The sequence below is a fragment of the Xiphophorus maculatus genome, chromosome 18 (genome assembly GCF_002775205.1).
Source record: "Xiphophorus maculatus strain JP 163 A chromosome 18, X_maculatus-5.0-male, whole genome shotgun sequence".
NCBI lineage: Eukaryota > Metazoa > Chordata > Actinopteri > Cyprinodontiformes > Poeciliidae > Xiphophorus > Xiphophorus maculatus.
This window is the reverse complement of record NC_036460.1, coordinates 10,411,134-10,428,677: the sequence shown is the minus strand read 5'-3', so window position 1 is coordinate 10,428,677 and position 17,544 is coordinate 10,411,134. Positions and strand designations below refer to the sequence as shown.

The following is a 17,544-nucleotide window of genomic DNA, read 5'->3' as shown; positions in this document are numbered from 1 at the left end:
ATGATGAGGGCCTCTGGCCAGGCTAAATGAGCACAGAGTCCAAATCAGGCTTAACAAACTCCAATCCCTACCAGATGTCCAGAATAATTACCACAATCTGTCACAGATAAAAATAGACGGACTTTAAATATTTTTGCATTATTAATGGACTGCAGTGGTGATATCATGAAAGCACGCCGCCTCAAACCTTAATTAGCACAGCGGATATTGGAGGAAGGGATCAAAGCCACGAGGAGTGATTCTTGGTTGCATCACAGATTGGAAAATTACACATACTGCAAACGAAATCCAACTACTTACTGATCCTACGTACATTTTTATCACATCGATAAAATATTTAGTAAGATAGACATAGTTTATATTAAATAAATTTACATCTGGATTAGAGGAAGTATTCATGCAGGCTCAAATTTATGCAAACACTACCACTCTGTTTGTGTGAATGTCTCTTAAAATGTTCACCATGTTACTCGTGTCACAGTTTCACATTAATTATCTAGCAAACTATAAATATTTAACTCGAATGCTGTTTACCTGGACAATATGGCTGATAAACACACCACAAAATAAGCATTTCATATCAGTTGAAATCATTATTGATTTGTTTTTGTTGTTTTAAATTTCTGAAATGCTGCCAAACCGTTGATATGACCTCACCCGTTCCTGTAACTGGTCCTCTGGAGCTGTTATGCTGATTTTCTCCTTTTTATGCCATGCTGCTGATTTTTATTGCTTTTATTGTTTATTGTAGGTGGCAAAACCCGCTGCCATGAAATTTACTAAACAAGTTGTTGCAGGGTAACCGAAAATGAGTGGGTTGGTTGAAGTCACCCACCTTGCTTAGCTCGCTGTGAGAAGTTGAGCTGCTAACGCGTTTCCTCTGCCTACATCCTCCAGAATCAGAATCCAGGATCAGAGTTCAGTGAAACTATTGAAACTTCTCTTCAGAAATATGAATAAACACACTTTTTATTCATATTTCTGATTTGTTTATTGATATTGCTCATGCTTCTATTGCGATACTGTTATTGATTTATTACCCAGACCTAGCTCTAAACAAAATATTTGGTGAGCAAGCTCAATATTTAGGTTACAAACTAAATTTTAAGCTCAAAATTGTATATTTATAAGATGAAGGTTCCCTGTGCTAGCTGAGAGCTGTAAAGTATTAATAATTTTTTTTAACTTCTGATATTGGAAATCTGAACAATGTAATGGCTTTCCCCGATGAAGCCAGGTGAAGCTATTAATGTGAGTAAAAAGCTGTGTTTTCATATGGATCATTAATCATAATAGTGACATATCAACTTTGTAGTTATAAATTATTTTATTAGTGAAAAATGGAGATGAGGCAAGTTCTTCAGCAGCCAATGGATTAACAAAGCAAATTTTATCACCTCCTTATTCTGTCTCTCAGATGCCAGCAAAATGCTTTGCTGGCATCAACGATCCTGAAGCTGTGCTGGTGTAAGAGCCCCCTCCTTCACCTGGGGAGGGGCTCTTACATGATCACAGTTAGGGCCAGCAGCAAACTGAGGAGGCTGCTGAACAGAGCTGATGAGGTCTGAACTGCCCCAGACTTTTTGCTGGAGTTCGCAGGTGGTATAGACCCTCCATTGCAGTGCCTCAGGTCGGCCCCCACGCAGGCAGCATAGCCCATAGCGTGGGCTATGTAATTTTGCTCCTGGACCCCGCTGAAGAGGTGAGACATGGGTCCACGGGCCAGCACTGCCACGTCCTCCCCGCTGTGGGTGGTCGAGCCTACGGGGACGGCAGAGAGCTGGACGTAGTTTTTATCTTCTGCAAAAGAAAAAACATACAGAGGATGAACAAGTCCAACCTGTAGGAAAACAGCTGAATTCTCTGCCTGCTGATCAAGTTTGACTTATCACATGATTTTCCTTTCAAAATTCTTCTGAACACCCAGTTTTTAACAATGATTGCAGCCATTAAATATTCAGAATGGCACAGAGAAAGAGGGAGAAAAAAAGAAGGGCAAAGAAAATTTTCTTGAAAAACTGCACACAACCACCTGGGTCAAAAACTTGATTGTAAAAGTTTACTATTTTTCCAAAACAAAAGCTACAGTAATACCCAACAAATTTCAATGTGTAGTTAGATGAGGTTTTTTTTTTCCATTTTTTTCTCCGAAGAGTTTTTGCGGCGCTAGTGGCTCGTATTTTTTCTACAGTAGGCAGACAGGAAGGAGGGTGAGGAGAGGGGGGAAGACATGCACTAAAGGTCGTCGGGACCGGGAGTGGAACCCGCGACGTCCGCGTCGAGGACTAAGGCCTCCAAACGTGGGGCGTGCTAACCCCCTGCGCCACCACAGCACGCCCCAGATGAGTATTGTCAGATTAAATATATCTTCTGAAATAACCTTTACATTTGTATAAAACACACTTTTTATTCATATTTCTGATTTTAAATAGTGTTATATTAGTCTGATGTAAAATTCCAACTTTTTTTGGAACTTGTTGCAGACATCAAATTCGAAATGAGTGAATATTTGCAAAATATTCACTTAAATGTTTGTCCATTTGGACATTAAATATGTTGTCTTTGTAGAGTACTTTGGCAATTGAACATAGGCTGAACAAGATATACAATTCATGGTATCCCAACTTAACATATGTGTCTGCTGCCTCAGGTTGGTTTGCTACATAAAATCTGAATAAAACCTAAATAAAATACATTGTGCTGTAAAATGTGAAAAAAAATCATGTAAGGTACTTAACTGTACCTTAACTGTACCTTACATGATTGTACCAATATTTCCTGTTAAAATATTGATATAATACAGTAAATATTGGGTAAATATTGGTACAAAAATTTACCGTACAGCTTCAATTCCAACTTCATTGAAATTGAAACTGTATATCAAGTAATAAATTATTTTCCACTTCACAATTATGCACTCTTTCTTGCTATCCTTTTGTAAAGTTTTAAGTAAAATACATGAAGGTTTGTAGTACTGACACAAAATAAAGATGCAGATGTTTACAAAGAACTGTAGTTTTACATAATCCTGTTTAGTATGGCTAAATTCTGTAATTAGAATCCAACTGCTCTATAAATAGTGATTGAGTCTTACTTGTGGCGACATTTCGAATGTCTGGTCGCTTGCCGTTAATGATTTTGTGACCTGGTCCGTTGCCGTACATCAGAGTGGTGTAGGGTAAAAAGTCTGTACCCCACAGAGGAGATTTACCTGAAAAACACAACAATAAGCTTGAATATTCACCTTTTTTTTTCTTCCTTTCTGTGATGTTTCCACATTCACATATACAGCGGTTATGAAAACACACAAGCACAATAGAAGGAGGGGTTTGCGGATCCCCAGGGTGCTACAGAAGGTCTCAAGCTTGTTGAGTATCTCGGTGTTTCTCTCCAGATGAGCCATTAGCCTGGCGAGTCTCCCTGCTGATGAAGAGCTTAGAGTTTCACAGTATCATTAATCACTGCTGCACCGCTGGGAGAGGAAAGAGGAGGAGGGAGAGGGAGGGAAGGGGGTAGGACAGCTGAAAGCTGGAAACTGCATGAAACAACCACACAACAGTAGGCCAGTCAATAAAAACATGGAAGGCTGATATTGATATTATTGTGGGAAGCATCTTTTAAAAGGGAAGACTTTGCTCCAGCAAATCCTCAAAATATCAGTGCTTGGCCGAGGATTTTGTTGGAAACGTCTTGAAACTTCACTTCAGGTGCAAAAGGTTTCACTGTGATTCAAACAAAACAAGAAAGCAAATGCTTACAGCTCTGTGGAGTTATGTAAAAGTAAGAGGAATACAGGTGAATAAAAAACACTCACAATAAGAAGCTTTGTAGAACCAGGAAAGGTGGAATAAACAGGAACCTGTACCACTAGTTTTACAGCATCACATTTTCACCTCTACTCGAGCTTGAAGCTTATGTCCAAATAGGTCAAGCAACAAAGCAGAATATAAAAGCCACCTAAAGATAAAGCATACCAAAGTCAGTAGAGTGGATGTGAGAGGAGTAGTTTGAAGATTAAGCAAACTGTACCTCACCCAGGGATTTAAAAGCTTTCTTTGCTCTGCCCAGAGTTCACCAAGTGGTAAATGACCCCTTGCTACAAAAAAGATTTAAGTGGAAGATAGAAGATCTGGGGAGAAATTTCTCTTGACCAGTTTATTTATCAACATCTCAAGCATCTTTGAGGAAAGTAAGATGGTTCAGTCCATGTTTTTCTTTTGTATTACCACTAAACTTTCACATATTCATATCCTCACTAAAAAAAGGTGTTTTTGTGAAGTTGTTGCACTGTGCGTTTACACATGCTGTGTCAGGAGTTTTCAAAGTTTGGGGGAAAAAACTAAACAAAGGAATTGCAGACATTTAGCCAACTTCACCAATCCTGTAACCCATTCATTCATTCATTCATCCAGCCACAGGTGCTGTAGTGAAAGTGCTGGTTGTGATTGTCGCTGGAGTAGAGATGTCTGTCGTTCACACTACAAAACTCTATGAAAACTTGATAAGGGATTACCAAATTCAGCAGTGAGTTGCTTGGCATTCAGTTTGTTTGGATTTTTTTTTTTAATCAAGGGTAATTAATTTTACAACTAGGATTTGTTTTTATGTCCCATGTTTGTCTATTTTACCACTTCCATGGTTGTGGAATTAACATATTTTTGATAAGTTTGAGTATAAAACTATTTAAGATTCTGAAACATTACTACTGATAATATTCTGTTAATGCGTTAAGGATCCTTAACAATTCGGTTAAATTGTCATTAACCCATTTATTAATTTATTGTTATGGTATGTTTGACATCTTTTGACATGCTAATGCTTGGGGAGGTTGTAAGTGTCATTGGTGTGATTTTGTTTGTATGTAATTATGCAAAGTCCATTTATGAATTTATTTATTTCTTCTATATACAGTATTTAAATCCAATTTATTAATTTGGCTGTTCATTCACCAGATAATGAATTTGGTGGCAATACATCAATACTAGTTGAAATTTGTTTGTTTTACCAATTTAAGATTTTTAGGTTTCCTAGCTCTATAATGTGATGGGATTTTCTTTTCTGTTATGTGGCATTATCTCCCTGTAAGCAGAAAAGAGAGGAGACAACACTGAATGCTGAGAGCTGATGGTAAAGATGTTAACAGCATGTGAGGAACGTAGGAAGACTCTCCATCAGGGGAAGGTGAGAAATAGGGAGGCACTGTGGTCGATGCTTGCAGACAGGTAGAGAGGAGAGATGAAGAGACAGGAAGTGACTGAAATAGAAAGGAGAGAAAGAGAGAGGCTGCCAGCTATGTGTTTACCTAGACTGTAATTGCAGGAGAGAGAAAGCAGAAGAAATGTCAAGCTGCTGGTGGCTGAAGCACTCTGAAGCTGTGAGGAAGCAGGCGCTTGTGCACACAAACATAGACACCTGGAAGGGCAAAATGAATGGGAAGAGACACACTTAAGTGGGAAAAGAGAAGCAAATGTCTCTGCAGACTCAAACTTCAAATCAAAAGTTTAAACCTAAATCCGCAGACAAAATTCTAGCTGAAATTACCCAGAATGCTCTGCCCTCGAAAGGGGAATCCATTGAAGGTCAGAGGGTGGGAGTGGTCGGCCGTCACTATAGTGAGAGTTTCGTCCTCTTTTGTGAGTTCGAGGCCCTTGGCGATGGCGTTATCGAAAGCAACAGCCTCATGTAGGGCCATGTAGGCCCGGCCGGCGTGGTGGGCCTGGTCAATTCTTCCCCCTGGACACACGCATGACAAGGAGGCTTACAGGTTGGTCATGTAGAGGGAAAAAAGGCAATGAAAAAGCTAATTCAAGTGTTAAAGATAAAAATAAATGGCTTGTTTTTAGCTGAGTTTTCTACTTTGCCTTCTTTTACAGGTCTGATCTTAATGCTTGACATTAAAAAAAAAACTAATAAAATGAAAAAGAGAAACAGTTAGTTCTACAGTATCATTGTGATCTAACCAGACATAAAGCATATGCTGCAGATAATTTCCTTAAATCTTTATTCAAAAATTGTGAGGCAAAGTGTGGTATTTTGAATTTGGTCACAGCATAACTTGTGGGTAGTGGCTGAAATGAGGCAAGGTTAAGTCCTTTAAGATAAACCAGATTCCTGGAATTTAACTTCTTCAAAGGGCATTTATATTTAATTGCTTGAGAAGTGGCTTTTGAATAACAATAATATTCTCTTAAGAAGCCTAAACTATCCCCAGTGACCTTTGAAAGTTTACTACAAATGTGTGCCACATGGTCGACCTTTTTATTTGTCAAAACTAAAATTGTCAATAAAAGAAAAACATATCTCATTTTCATTCTGATCACACAATAAGATGCCATGTCACATAAATCCCAACCCAAAATACAGGGAAGTTTGTGGTTGTAACATGTCAAGTAAAAAAAAAAAAAACTTCAAGGGTATGAGTGCTTCTGTAAGGCACATTATGTTGGAAAGAGAAGTATAGGCCAGGTGAGAAGTTGAGATCTCTGGGAGCTGTCAGTGACTGGATGCACCATATGCCTGCTTCTATTTCTACATTTGCCTGTTATTTTTAAGTCATTGTGAAGACACTCGGTCGAAGCGAAGCGTCCCCAGGCAGCTGCCTCAGATTAAAGGAGAGATGGATGAGGAGGCCAGCGCAGCAGCCGAGTGGAACAGAAACACATCAGCGCCTCCACCCCCCCCACTACAGCACACGCTGCAGCAAACTCATTGAGCTGTGGCCAGAATCAATGTCAAGCCACCAGATCTACTGCAGGTACATTGTTCTCTGAAATGATGCGTTGTGGAAGATGGAGATGAAGCTGATGGCATGAGGATTTTTCTAAACCCCCCAAGATTGGTGGTAAAAAAAGAAAATTGGAAAAGTTTTGTATTTACTGTAATTCCTAAAACCTTTAAAGGGGTAGTCCTATGAATTTGTCATTCACAATGTTTTTAACACTGTGAAATTGTGCCTATGTCTCTTTAAGAAGCTCATTTTCTTTCCAACATTCCATTTTCAGTATGACATCAAAACATTTCTCCAATAGCCTTTAACAACCATTTTTAGGAATTTTAAACTGAGAAGTAATTCATATTTTAAGCTCACAGAGCTTCCATCAGGTGTTTGCCGAATGCTGCTGCAGCTAGTTTGTATGAGTGAGCGGGGGGATGGTCTCAGAAAGGTTCTCTGTAAGGCGGAAGCTCAGCGGAGATTCCATATCCAGGCAGCTTTGGGTAAGATGGCGACGCTTTGTGAGAGCAAGCGTTTAGGCACCCCGATTCAATATGATTCAAGGATTTCTCGAAGATGGATGAAAGAATCAAAGTGGCATTCCATGTTTCTGATGAGGGAATAACACTATAGCATGATGTAAAGCTAAAAATAAATGATTTTACAAAATATTGCCTCTTTAAATAATTTGTAAATACGAGAAAAAGTGTATATGGTTTAAAAAAGGGATTATTTGCGTAAGATTCACCACAACTTGTAAACCATTGCCTCTTACCCTCCACTAGTAGGAAGAAACCTCTTGGGTTTTTCTGCAGGATCTGGATTGCTTTTTCTGTGGTCTCAACAATAGACGGATCAGTGCTTGGATCCCTCTCCACCTCATAACGCAGATCCCCGGGTTCAAACAGAGCTGTGAAGAGACGGCTAAACCACATCAGAATTACACATTTCCAGTTTAACCTGAGAGGAGGCCGAGCGGCATGGTTTTCATCCCGCTACTATTGTTTTCAAACAAATATGAACATATTGGAAAATAACTCAATAAAGCTGTTAATGGTCTTTCTGCACAATATTACGGAGGGTTTTTGACTGCTTTTCACAATAACATTCTAAATGGGGAAAAAAAATCTAAAAACCTTCTGGCTAAAGCAATCCCTGTTCTGTATTATGCAATCAAATATGAATACTGTTTTAGAAAACTACAAAAGCAGCTGTGATCATATTTATATTTCCACATTACTATAAACTGAAATTTAATGTAGATTGTTATTTCTTAAAAACATCTGTAGACAAGTTGAGTTTATCAGTATTCAGGACTGGCACCAACAGTAGGAAATGAAAGGAGTCCATTGAAACCCAAGAACATCAGGACCAAAATGAGACACTTTCTAATACCAGACATGAAAGTTGGGTCTGCACAAAGAGAGAAACGTGTAATAAGTCAAAGGTGAATGGAAACGTGAGGGAAAAAAAGAATTACCCATGAGGTAGTCAGTGGCTTCAGGGTCAACAGCATCAAAATCACTTTTATTCCACACATAGTGGGCTACCTGGAACACACAGACCAAGAAACTTAACACTGTAAAGAAAAATAAGTTGTGTTGACAGGTCAGTTGCGTGATCATTCTGTTTTATAGACATTTATTTAATGCAGTTTAATTTAACACAACTGAAAATCTTCTGTGTAGCTTTCATTGTCAGATCTACTCTTAAGGTTTGAAGTCAGTTCAAGAAAGTTTTTGCTCCTAAAAGCATACAAACAGCACTTTTAGTCCTGGTCTTCAAAAACATCACATTTACAAAATGATTCCATCCAGGAGAAAAGTTGAATGTATTATTTTGAAAAAACAAAGGCTGACTTAATTTGATCAGATGGTCTCTCCTTGATCAAATTACATACAAGATGGAGAACACGTGTCATTTTTTAACAAAGTTTTTAAAAGAGCCTGCAGGTCTCACTTGACTCCACATACTTTGTTGCTTTATGTAATGTTGGTTGCAGTATACAGTTTGTGATTTTAAATACTGGACCGTTAAAATTATCGTGAAGATACAGCATTACAGAAAGTCAGTTTTAAGACTGACTTTCACACCTTATCTTGCACATATCAGAGCATTATTTTGTAATCACTGCATGGTTGTTAACAATGTCCCAGATACCCACTCATTAAAAGGATTATTATATTCCCCCTTTTGAGTTCCTTTCCAAAAATTTGATGAATTAGATGGATGTGCTTTGTTGATGTGAGGGTTTTGTGTTAATTGATCTTCATGTCAGCTCCAGTTATCAAAAGATCTACCTTTCCTGTTTTCATGCTCTGCCACTCCTGGATTAGGTTTCGTCCATCTCTTCTTGTGCCCCAGGAAGACAAATCCGAGGAGTATTCTGGGTCTTTGGTGCCCCGAGGTGTCATGTACTTTCTGCCTCCACCAATGATCACCTGAGACAAACACACACATTATTATTGGGAATGCTCACATTTTTACACAATGAAACTTTTAAAGAATAAATTTGTTTTAAAAATATCCATAGTTGTGATTTCTGGCACAAAATAACATACATCGATGTCTATGTTTTCGATAAGCTGCGATGCGATATCGGTGCAGTTGTCCCTTTTGGCCGCATCAGGCATGTCTGCATCGCCGTACCATGACCTGCTGGCACTGTGGGCGTAGGCAGCTGCTGGGGTGGCGTGCTGCACCCGTGTGGTCGTTACAATACCAACAGACTTACCTGCAATAATAATACAATTATGTTAATGGAGCAATTGAGTAAAATGTTTAAGTGTAGAATGTTACCAAAACTGCAGCACAGTTTTTTCCCAGTTTAGGTTAATATTAAAAATTGTTTAAATTCTTATCCCCAGTCAAAAAATACATGGCAGATGGAAAAGAAAACATACTGGCTTCTTAAAAACAAAAGAATTCCAATGCAATATTGACTCTTATTGCCTTGAGCTTCAAATATCAGCTGGTCATAAAGAACCCCATAATGATCAACGTCTACTACTAATTCTACAAACTCCTCCTACTATACTCCTAAAGGAGGATCTCAGCTAAAATCTCCCATTTACAATTAGTGCATTGATTAAAAAAAAACAAATTTCATTGTTTATTATATAATCACACTTTCAACAAGTCAGAAATCGGGAAATAATCCATAAATAGCCAAAATTAGAGTTCTTCCTCAAGCTCTGACTGTTTATGTTTATATCTGACACTTTAAAATGTCTTGTTGACTTTTATGTATTTTAGCTGACAGTTGAGTCTCACTACTCAAGAAATTCCACCTCTATATGTCTATGAAGATATCAATAGTCAAAGCTAATTTAGAAATTAGTGTCATTGGTTAAGATAATATGACTAGAGAGACTTCCAAAACTCCTGTTTCCTATTTCTCCTAGTGTATCAGAAATCAGCATAACTAAAAGCAATATTTTCATAGCAGCATTTTGTTTTTAAATGAAAATAATTAACTTTTAGAATCTTTATGTTATTTATTTCAATGTTTTCATATAAACCCATCTTTTTGTGGAAGAATGGTATTTTTTCTCAGTGTTATTAAATCATCAGATCTAAGCCATGTAATGCCAGCTGATGACAGGTCCACAGGCTGTCATATATTTGAGTTGCCAGTGACACCTACATTTATCTTCGGACAGCCAGGGGCACTTCTCTGCAGAAGTTCCTTCCCAACAACTAAATGAAGTCTCACGAGGAACATGACTTGTCTGCAGGATGTTTTAATGATGTGCTGCAGAGTTCTTTTCAGGTCAAAGACTAAGAATAACATTGGTGTAATAACGTCCAGGTATTAAAACAACAGTATGGACCCTAGAACTCGATCAGGGTCAAAGTGCACATTAGAAACAGCTGAGCTAAGCTGTAAACCAGGCTTGCCGCAAACCTGAGGGGATTTCTGATACAAAGACAAAAATCAGCTTCCTCCGCAAAGCTTTCATTTTATTTCTGAAAGTTTTTATCCACTTTTTATGTGAATGTTTCTGTTGTTTTTAATAGACTTTGTCTTAATGTATACTCATTGCTTCATTCTTAATTATAATGAAGCTCTGAATATCTTTAGAGCTTCTCCAATTCAAGCTCTTTTAAAAATTCACAATTTGAAAAAATGTAGAAAGGCAGAAATACTGAGGGTCTGTCATCAGATTGTAGCATAGGCTAATATTATTTTACCCCCTTCACAATAGAAATGCCACTGCATAAGAAAAAATAGCTAAAGAAACTGATTGAAACTACTCCCTTTTTTTAGCTTGTTCTTGCACTGACAGAGCCCTAATTTATTTAAGTTTTCTTCAAAAACAACGATGTAGGTCACATTGAGTCGTTTTGTTGCATCAGTAAAGTTGGAACATTTGTTCTCTCAACATAAGCTTGAAATCTGGGGACAGATTGTGCTTTAAGCTGTGAGGGGTTAGAGAAAAGGATGTCACCAAGTTATTTTATGTGAATACAATTTTTGAAGCACGAAGTGGGGTCCAGCTCCCCCTTGCGGTAGCTGGAGTACACAGCACTTTGACTGTATTGAAGTTATGAAAACAGAGCAGCCAAGAGCGTTGTACTTTTTCATAAGCGGAGATGATAATAAATATATTGCTCACTGTAACACTTTCATCAACCTTGTGTCTTCTGTTGCTGCAGTAGAAATTACTATATTTGGGACTTTTAGTATTATTACAAAGCAGTTCATTTTGGTAATGTATGATGTAACTGGTTAGCAACTTAACTTGATTTCCTCTTTTTTCTATTATGATAATCACATCTCCAGTGATGTCCTTTTGAAGCTCTGAACATGTCTACTTGTTGCACTGTTTGTGAAGCTTAACCTAAGGCTTTCGCTGGAGATGTCGAACATGGACACTGGATTATTTCTGAAATCAGTAGATTATCTTCCATCAGTTACCAAATAACCAGGAATCGAGACAAATATATCTGACCGAGTACTGAAAGTCCAGCAGGTATGTGAGAACTTCTAAACTAAAACCTGGGAGGAGAAAATGGGGTACGATAGACCATAGCAGAAAAAGTGAAAGCCTCAGAAAAGGATAAACAGATCTGCAGGAAATGAATCAAGAATGATTTGGGATTCTAAAATAACAAGTGATCATTAATTAGTGCATGATAGTCTGGCCCTTGACAACACTGATTGCATTTTGAAAAAATAACAGAAAATTACTGGTGTTAAAAAAGTAAAATACATAACTAATGTACCCTCTGTGATTTAAAAGTATGGGAAAAGTCATATCCATGCCTTTGTTCCAGTCTGTGAAGTGGAGTTGATAAAACAGATGATTATGCCATATTGGGATTATGCTTGGAATGACCTGTTCCTCAGGTCATCCCAATGTAACAATATTATCCTTTTTAAGATTTTCATTTGACTAGATGCTTTGTGACATTTCTCCAGCAAAGGTTGAATCTGTGTTCTTTCAAAATGAGCTTATAATCCTGAGAAGGATAGATTGTACTTTACACAATGAAGGAGGAGAGAGAAACATGTTGCAACAGATCTGTAAGTCACTTTAACTTCAACTTATTTTATGTGAATAAAATCACTGGAGTATGAAGTGTGGCCCATTTTCCCCTTATGTTGGTTGTAGGTTACATATCTTAACTTTAAAAACACATTACAAATGCAGTGTCAAAAAACTTGTGACATTTTAATTTCATTGAAATGTCACAAACAGTTTTTTTAAATCTTAGTACCCAACTATTTTATATGTAGTTCACTTTTAGTTGTGCCAGAAAAAAAAAACTCTAGAGCAGCAGTCAAATAAAACCACAGAAAACAAACTTTAAAGAAAACTGTAAACAACAGATTAGACAAGTATAATACACAAATCATATTTCTTAGAAAAACTGCATTGGTAGAGTAAACCTGCCCTTCTGTCTTAACCCTCCAAATTAAAAAATAAATTGATGCATTTTCTAAGAAAATTATGGGGTAAATATGTTCTCAGAAGTGGCAAGGTGACCTTACCAGCATCTTTGGCCCACTTCAGAATGGAGGTGACCTCATTCCCTTTCTGAGTTTTGCAGACCCCGTTGCGAGTCGCCGCATTGACTCCGATGGTGTTCAGGTTGGTTTTTACTCCACACAAATACGCTGTGGCCGTGGCTGCACTGTCTGGGATCTGGAAGTCTACACTGTAGGTCTGCACAAAACACACACTGCAATGAGCTATAGTTCTGACGAATGCCGAGGTTACATGTAAACCCCATTTAGATATTAGTCAGTGTTCATGTTTAATGTTTTAACCAAAACGTTTCGTTTTGCACAGAGGTGTCAAACTCATTTTCATTTTGGGCCATATCAAAAATCTGAATGTTCTTAAAGGGCCAGTTGTGGCAGAATATATCAATAAAAATAATTAAACTGTTAAAATGTCAATAAATAGCTACTCCTCCAGGATTTTGTAATTGTTTTTGCAGACTTTTGGTGCCAATTTAGAAATATTTGTAAAGAGCTTTTATGATATTTGCGCTAATGTATGATGCTAAATGTGAATTTTTATTACTTGCTGTATCATTTATGGACTATTACTTGACATCAAGTAAGGCTGAGGCAGTGGTCACTTAAACTCAATAGTTTTTGGGGGTTTTTTTTACCCCTCCAGGGAGTCTTTTGTGGGCTCTAGTGTCCCTTATATGGGACTGACAGGAAAGGGGGAAGACATGCGGCAAATATCGTTGGGTCCGGGAGTCGAACACGCGACGGCCACGTCGAGGACTAAAGGCCACCAAACATAGGTCGCGCTATCCCCTACGCCATCACAGCACGCCCAAACTCAATAGTTTTGACCAATTTTGAGAAAATTCAGAAATCAGGAAAAAAAAATGTGGATTTTGTGTGGCTTTTGCAGATTTGTGAAAAACTGAGAGCACTTATTGATATAATTTGGGATCTAGAGGGCCACATAAAAAGCCACAGCAGGCCAGATTTGGCCCCCATGTCTTGAGTTTGACACGTGTGGCCTAGTAATAGAGAAACACTGTAATTTACAGGTAGAGACCAGGAGATTTGTATTCAATGTCTCTTGTTATATAATATGAGTATTTTTATTCCTTTAAAATGCTTCTATGAGAAAATATTGTGGATTTTTGCTGCTGCTTGGCCATTTTTGAAGTTGTGTATGAATCAAAAGGGTTCAAAACTTCATTCTATATATTTACAGTTTCTTAAGAAAACAGGACTTTTCCACATGTTACTGTGCTGTACAAACCTTAGCCAGCCCCACGTGTGGGAAGGTGTCCATGGTCATCACTGTTTCCTCTCCAGTCTGGTCCTGTAGCTGCCCCTTGAGGATTCGGGCAGCAGTGTAGGTTGTAATTCCCATTCCTGAGGCACACAGCACAAACGTCTGCATGCATTCCAGTTGTAATAAATAATTCACACTACCAATATTCCAGTGTGTTTCTAAATATCAAAGATGTTCTGATGCAGAAGAAAACAATGGGGGAAGAAAATAAGGAAAATACTGATTCTTCATGGTGGTGGCCACATCTGTTTCAGACGGGTTATTTAGCAACAAGTCTGGAAATATCTGGGCTTCTTGGAACTTACCATCCCCAAGGAAAAGGATGACGTTCTTGGCAACATTGGTGTTCAGTTTTCTGTCCAGGACTGATTGTAGAGTCTGTGTGGCCTTTGACCTCCAGAACTCGGGGTTCTCCTCCTCAACTGAAAAACACATGCATATGAAACTGACTAATATTATTGATATTATTTGATATTTAACGTGGGATTTTTATGTTTTTTCACGCAAAATCTTATGAGGGTTATATTATGCAACTGTAAGTTTTAGAACGTAATAATCATAAGTCCCCAAAAGATGAGAAATAATCGACATCAATCATCACAAAGACCAAGTAGGTAAATAATTCAATATCCTCAGGAAACCAGGGAAAAAGAACAGCCTTTTTTAAAATAAACACACAGCATCCATGTTTTTATGCACCGTTATGGAGAAACAAATAAATAGAAATAACACAACTGAGATTCAGTCTGCACTTTTTTAAAGTTAATAGCAGCTTATGTTTACATATAATCTCTGCCCCAAGGAAAACCTCTTAGAGACAGTAAAGGTCTTGAGACTGGAATGTTTAGTTCAAAGCTTTAAAAGATTTTTATTTGTAAAGTTTCCACTCACATGGGACTTATTATAAATGCATGCCAGACATTTATGATTTCTATTTGTGGAAAAATAAGAGACTTATGTTTAATAAGAGAATAATAGCTTTAAAGGTTTCACTCCCCTCTGAAGGCATTTGTACAGTTAGTGGTTTGTACAAAAAACTCATCTTACCAACATTCTGGAGTTAGGAGGACTTTTCTGAATCCTAGAGATGTGATCGAAGTTATACCACAGAAAAAAAGTTGCATGACAACAAAATAAAAGTAATTCATTCACATCTAAAAATTTCTAAACAAGATAAATGACACCAGGACAATTTACATTTGTGGGCAAATGTTATTATTAAAGCCTTTTTTTGAGTGCTGACAGGGATATTTCAGAAACATTTCAAAGTCAGTGGAAAGCTGAGATAAAAAGGTTTGTGGCTTGAAAAGAATGCTACAATTTTCTTTCAGTGCCTCAATCTACATAAAGTGCCAACAGTTTTTGTTCTGTGATTCTCCCAAAGAGAACAAAACATTTTGACAATCAAATTTTTCAAAATGTTTGTTAGAGGAAAATTTGTTCACCAGCTCCAGCACAGGTTATGCTTTGACGAAACATCAAACTTAAACATAAGGGAGATCACTGTGACCAGAAAAATCCTTCGGGACCTGAACGTGTGCGTATGCAGCAACAGCTGTCACATCTCACTCTCACACTCTCTTATCTCCTTCCTACATCTCTGTGTGCTGTAAACAGTTTTATACAGCCATGCACAGTGAATGCTGACAAAGCTCTTATACAGCTTTGTGTTTGCCAAGCTAAAAACATCTTCTGTTCTTGTGAAGTGAACAGTAAACACTCTCAAGGATGAGAAGGAATGTGGGACCTGAAAAAACATTGAAGGGTAAGAAAATGAGTCTGTCATCTGGCTGAATCATCTGTCATTCAATATTCAAATTAAGCCTTAAAACACTGTGAAGAATAAAATTGTAAAAAGCTAATTATTGAACTTTCAAATGTTGCTGAAATGTTCTGCTTATTTTTGCACTTCCGCACTCTGCTCTGAATGAAAACATTCTCACCAGCACCAATACATGAGTTCATGTAAGACTGGATGATTCTTACTAGATATAAAGTGGAATCTCTAAATATGATTAATAGTTTAAATTATCATTTCTGATCCAAATACAGGCTGTTACTAGCAATCCAGAAAGAGATCCAGAGCATGATACAGAGCTTGGTCCAGAATGTGAGCCAATCCAATGACAGTATTTGTCCTGTGGTGCTGACACATGTGGGCTGTTTCTCCTCTGTTTCTCATTTGCTGAACACAGGAAAAGCCTCACACTGACAGCCTTGGTAGATAAACATATTCTGTGTTTGACTTTTCTAATGGATTTAAATTTAAACTTCATACTTTTTGAAGGTTTTGTGATCTGACAAACTGTAATCAAGGCTGCCATTTTTTAGGCTAACAATTGGCAAGAACGATTTAAAGCATACCTGTCCCTTTTGTCTGTTACTCTACTAAAGACCTGCATCAAATTCTGTTGGGCTTCCTGACCATATCCACGCAGAAACCAATTTTTAGAGGGCTTATACCTTCTATGCCGAGTACATGAAGGACGATCATTATTAAATCACTAAAAGTATGAATAGAAATGAAATTGAATTCCTTTTTTCATGTTTGGAACGGCAGACTGAAGAGAAGCTGAAAAGGTTGTAAACAAATTTATATTTTTAGTTTTCAGGGCAGTTTCGAAAAGAACTGAAATATATCTATAAAAAACTGTAAAGTGTGTGGAGTAGCCAAAATGTGAGGAAAAGAAAGTCTGGTGAGAAAGAACATCAGGATGCCATAAATCAGATCAAAGACAATGGTGAGTTGAATAATAACGTATCTTTTTGGTCTTACCCTTGGCTCTTGACGATCCCAGAGTTACCAGCAGAACCAGAGCTACAAGGGCCACTCTTGTCCACTCCATGGTCAACTTCTCAAGCTGCAGATCAACCACTGCTGCCTTCCAGAAGATCAGCTCCGTGACTTTTCCTCAGTAATCTTTATCAAGATGCCATAAATTCATAAAATCTCTGCCGCCTGTGACCACTGACTAAGAACACCATATTGCTGGATGAATTTTAGTTTTAGTGTTTATAAGGCCATTATTTATGATGCTGAGCTAAAGTTCAAGGACCTGAAAGCAAACCCATAACACAGCACTGGACACCGTGTGTGTGTGTGTGTTTTCCAATCATAAATGCATTCTATCTAACAGAAAGTGCGGCGAGCCATAAAGTTATGTAAGTGAGAAGCAGAGTCCACCGGGACGAGGCTGCAAGGTGGAAGCCCTCAACCATCTATTTTCAAATGAATACATTAAAGCCCATATTGACCGTCGTGTTTTTATTTGATTGCTTGTTCCAGTTCCTTCAGCTCTGACACAGACAGTTAAAAGTTGCCTTGGAAACAGATGTAAACCTGCTCTTCAGTTTTAATTCAGCAGATATTGTCACGCACTGATAATGAGATATTTATATCAGGTGTTTTTGTTATCTAATGCTTCCTGTAAGCATTAGATAACAGTTGTAAATGAGCGCCTGGTGACCAAGGCCTGCTGGGGTTTGTTAATACCGGAAATAAATTAACAGGGAAAGGGAATCATCTTGACAGATTTCAAGACTGACACCTGCAGT

General features: G+C 37.8%; 1 protein-coding gene across 1 annotated transcript; it reads right to left on the bottom strand.

Annotated features, from left to right (window-relative positions):
• Positions 1 to 1,308: 1,308 nt before the first annotated feature.
• Positions 1,309 to 16,966, bottom strand: LOC102223994 (alkaline phosphatase-like). The gene is made up of 11 exons (XM_005805886.2): positions 16,766 to 16,966; positions 14,295 to 14,411; positions 13,954 to 14,069; positions 12,711 to 12,885; positions 9,274 to 9,446; positions 9,013 to 9,153; positions 8,193 to 8,262; positions 7,488 to 7,622; positions 5,542 to 5,733; positions 3,095 to 3,211; positions 1,309 to 1,800 (listed from the first exon to the last, which is right to left on the bottom strand). The coding sequence occupies exons 1-11, from the start codon at positions 16,833 to 16,835 to the stop codon at positions 1,502 to 1,504; spliced, it is 1,605 nt and encodes a 534-aa protein (XP_005805943.1). The 5' UTR covers positions 16,836 to 16,966; the 3' UTR covers positions 1,309 to 1,501.
• Between the last annotated feature and the right edge of the window lie 578 nt (positions 16,967 to 17,544).

Coding starts and splice junctions, on each gene's coding strand:
- LOC102223994 (XM_005805886.2), bottom strand. CDS start 16,835: ATGGAGTGGACAAGAGTGGCCCTTGTAGCTCTGGTTCTGCTGGTAACT. Junction 8,263..9,012: donor AGAGCATGAAAACAGGAAAG/GTAGATCTTTTG, acceptor TGTGTGTTCCAG/GTAGCCCACTATGTGTGGAA. Junction 5,734..7,487: donor TTTCTTCCTACTAGTGGAGG/GTAAGAGGCAAT, acceptor GCGTGTGTCCAG/GGGGAAGAATTGACCAGGCC.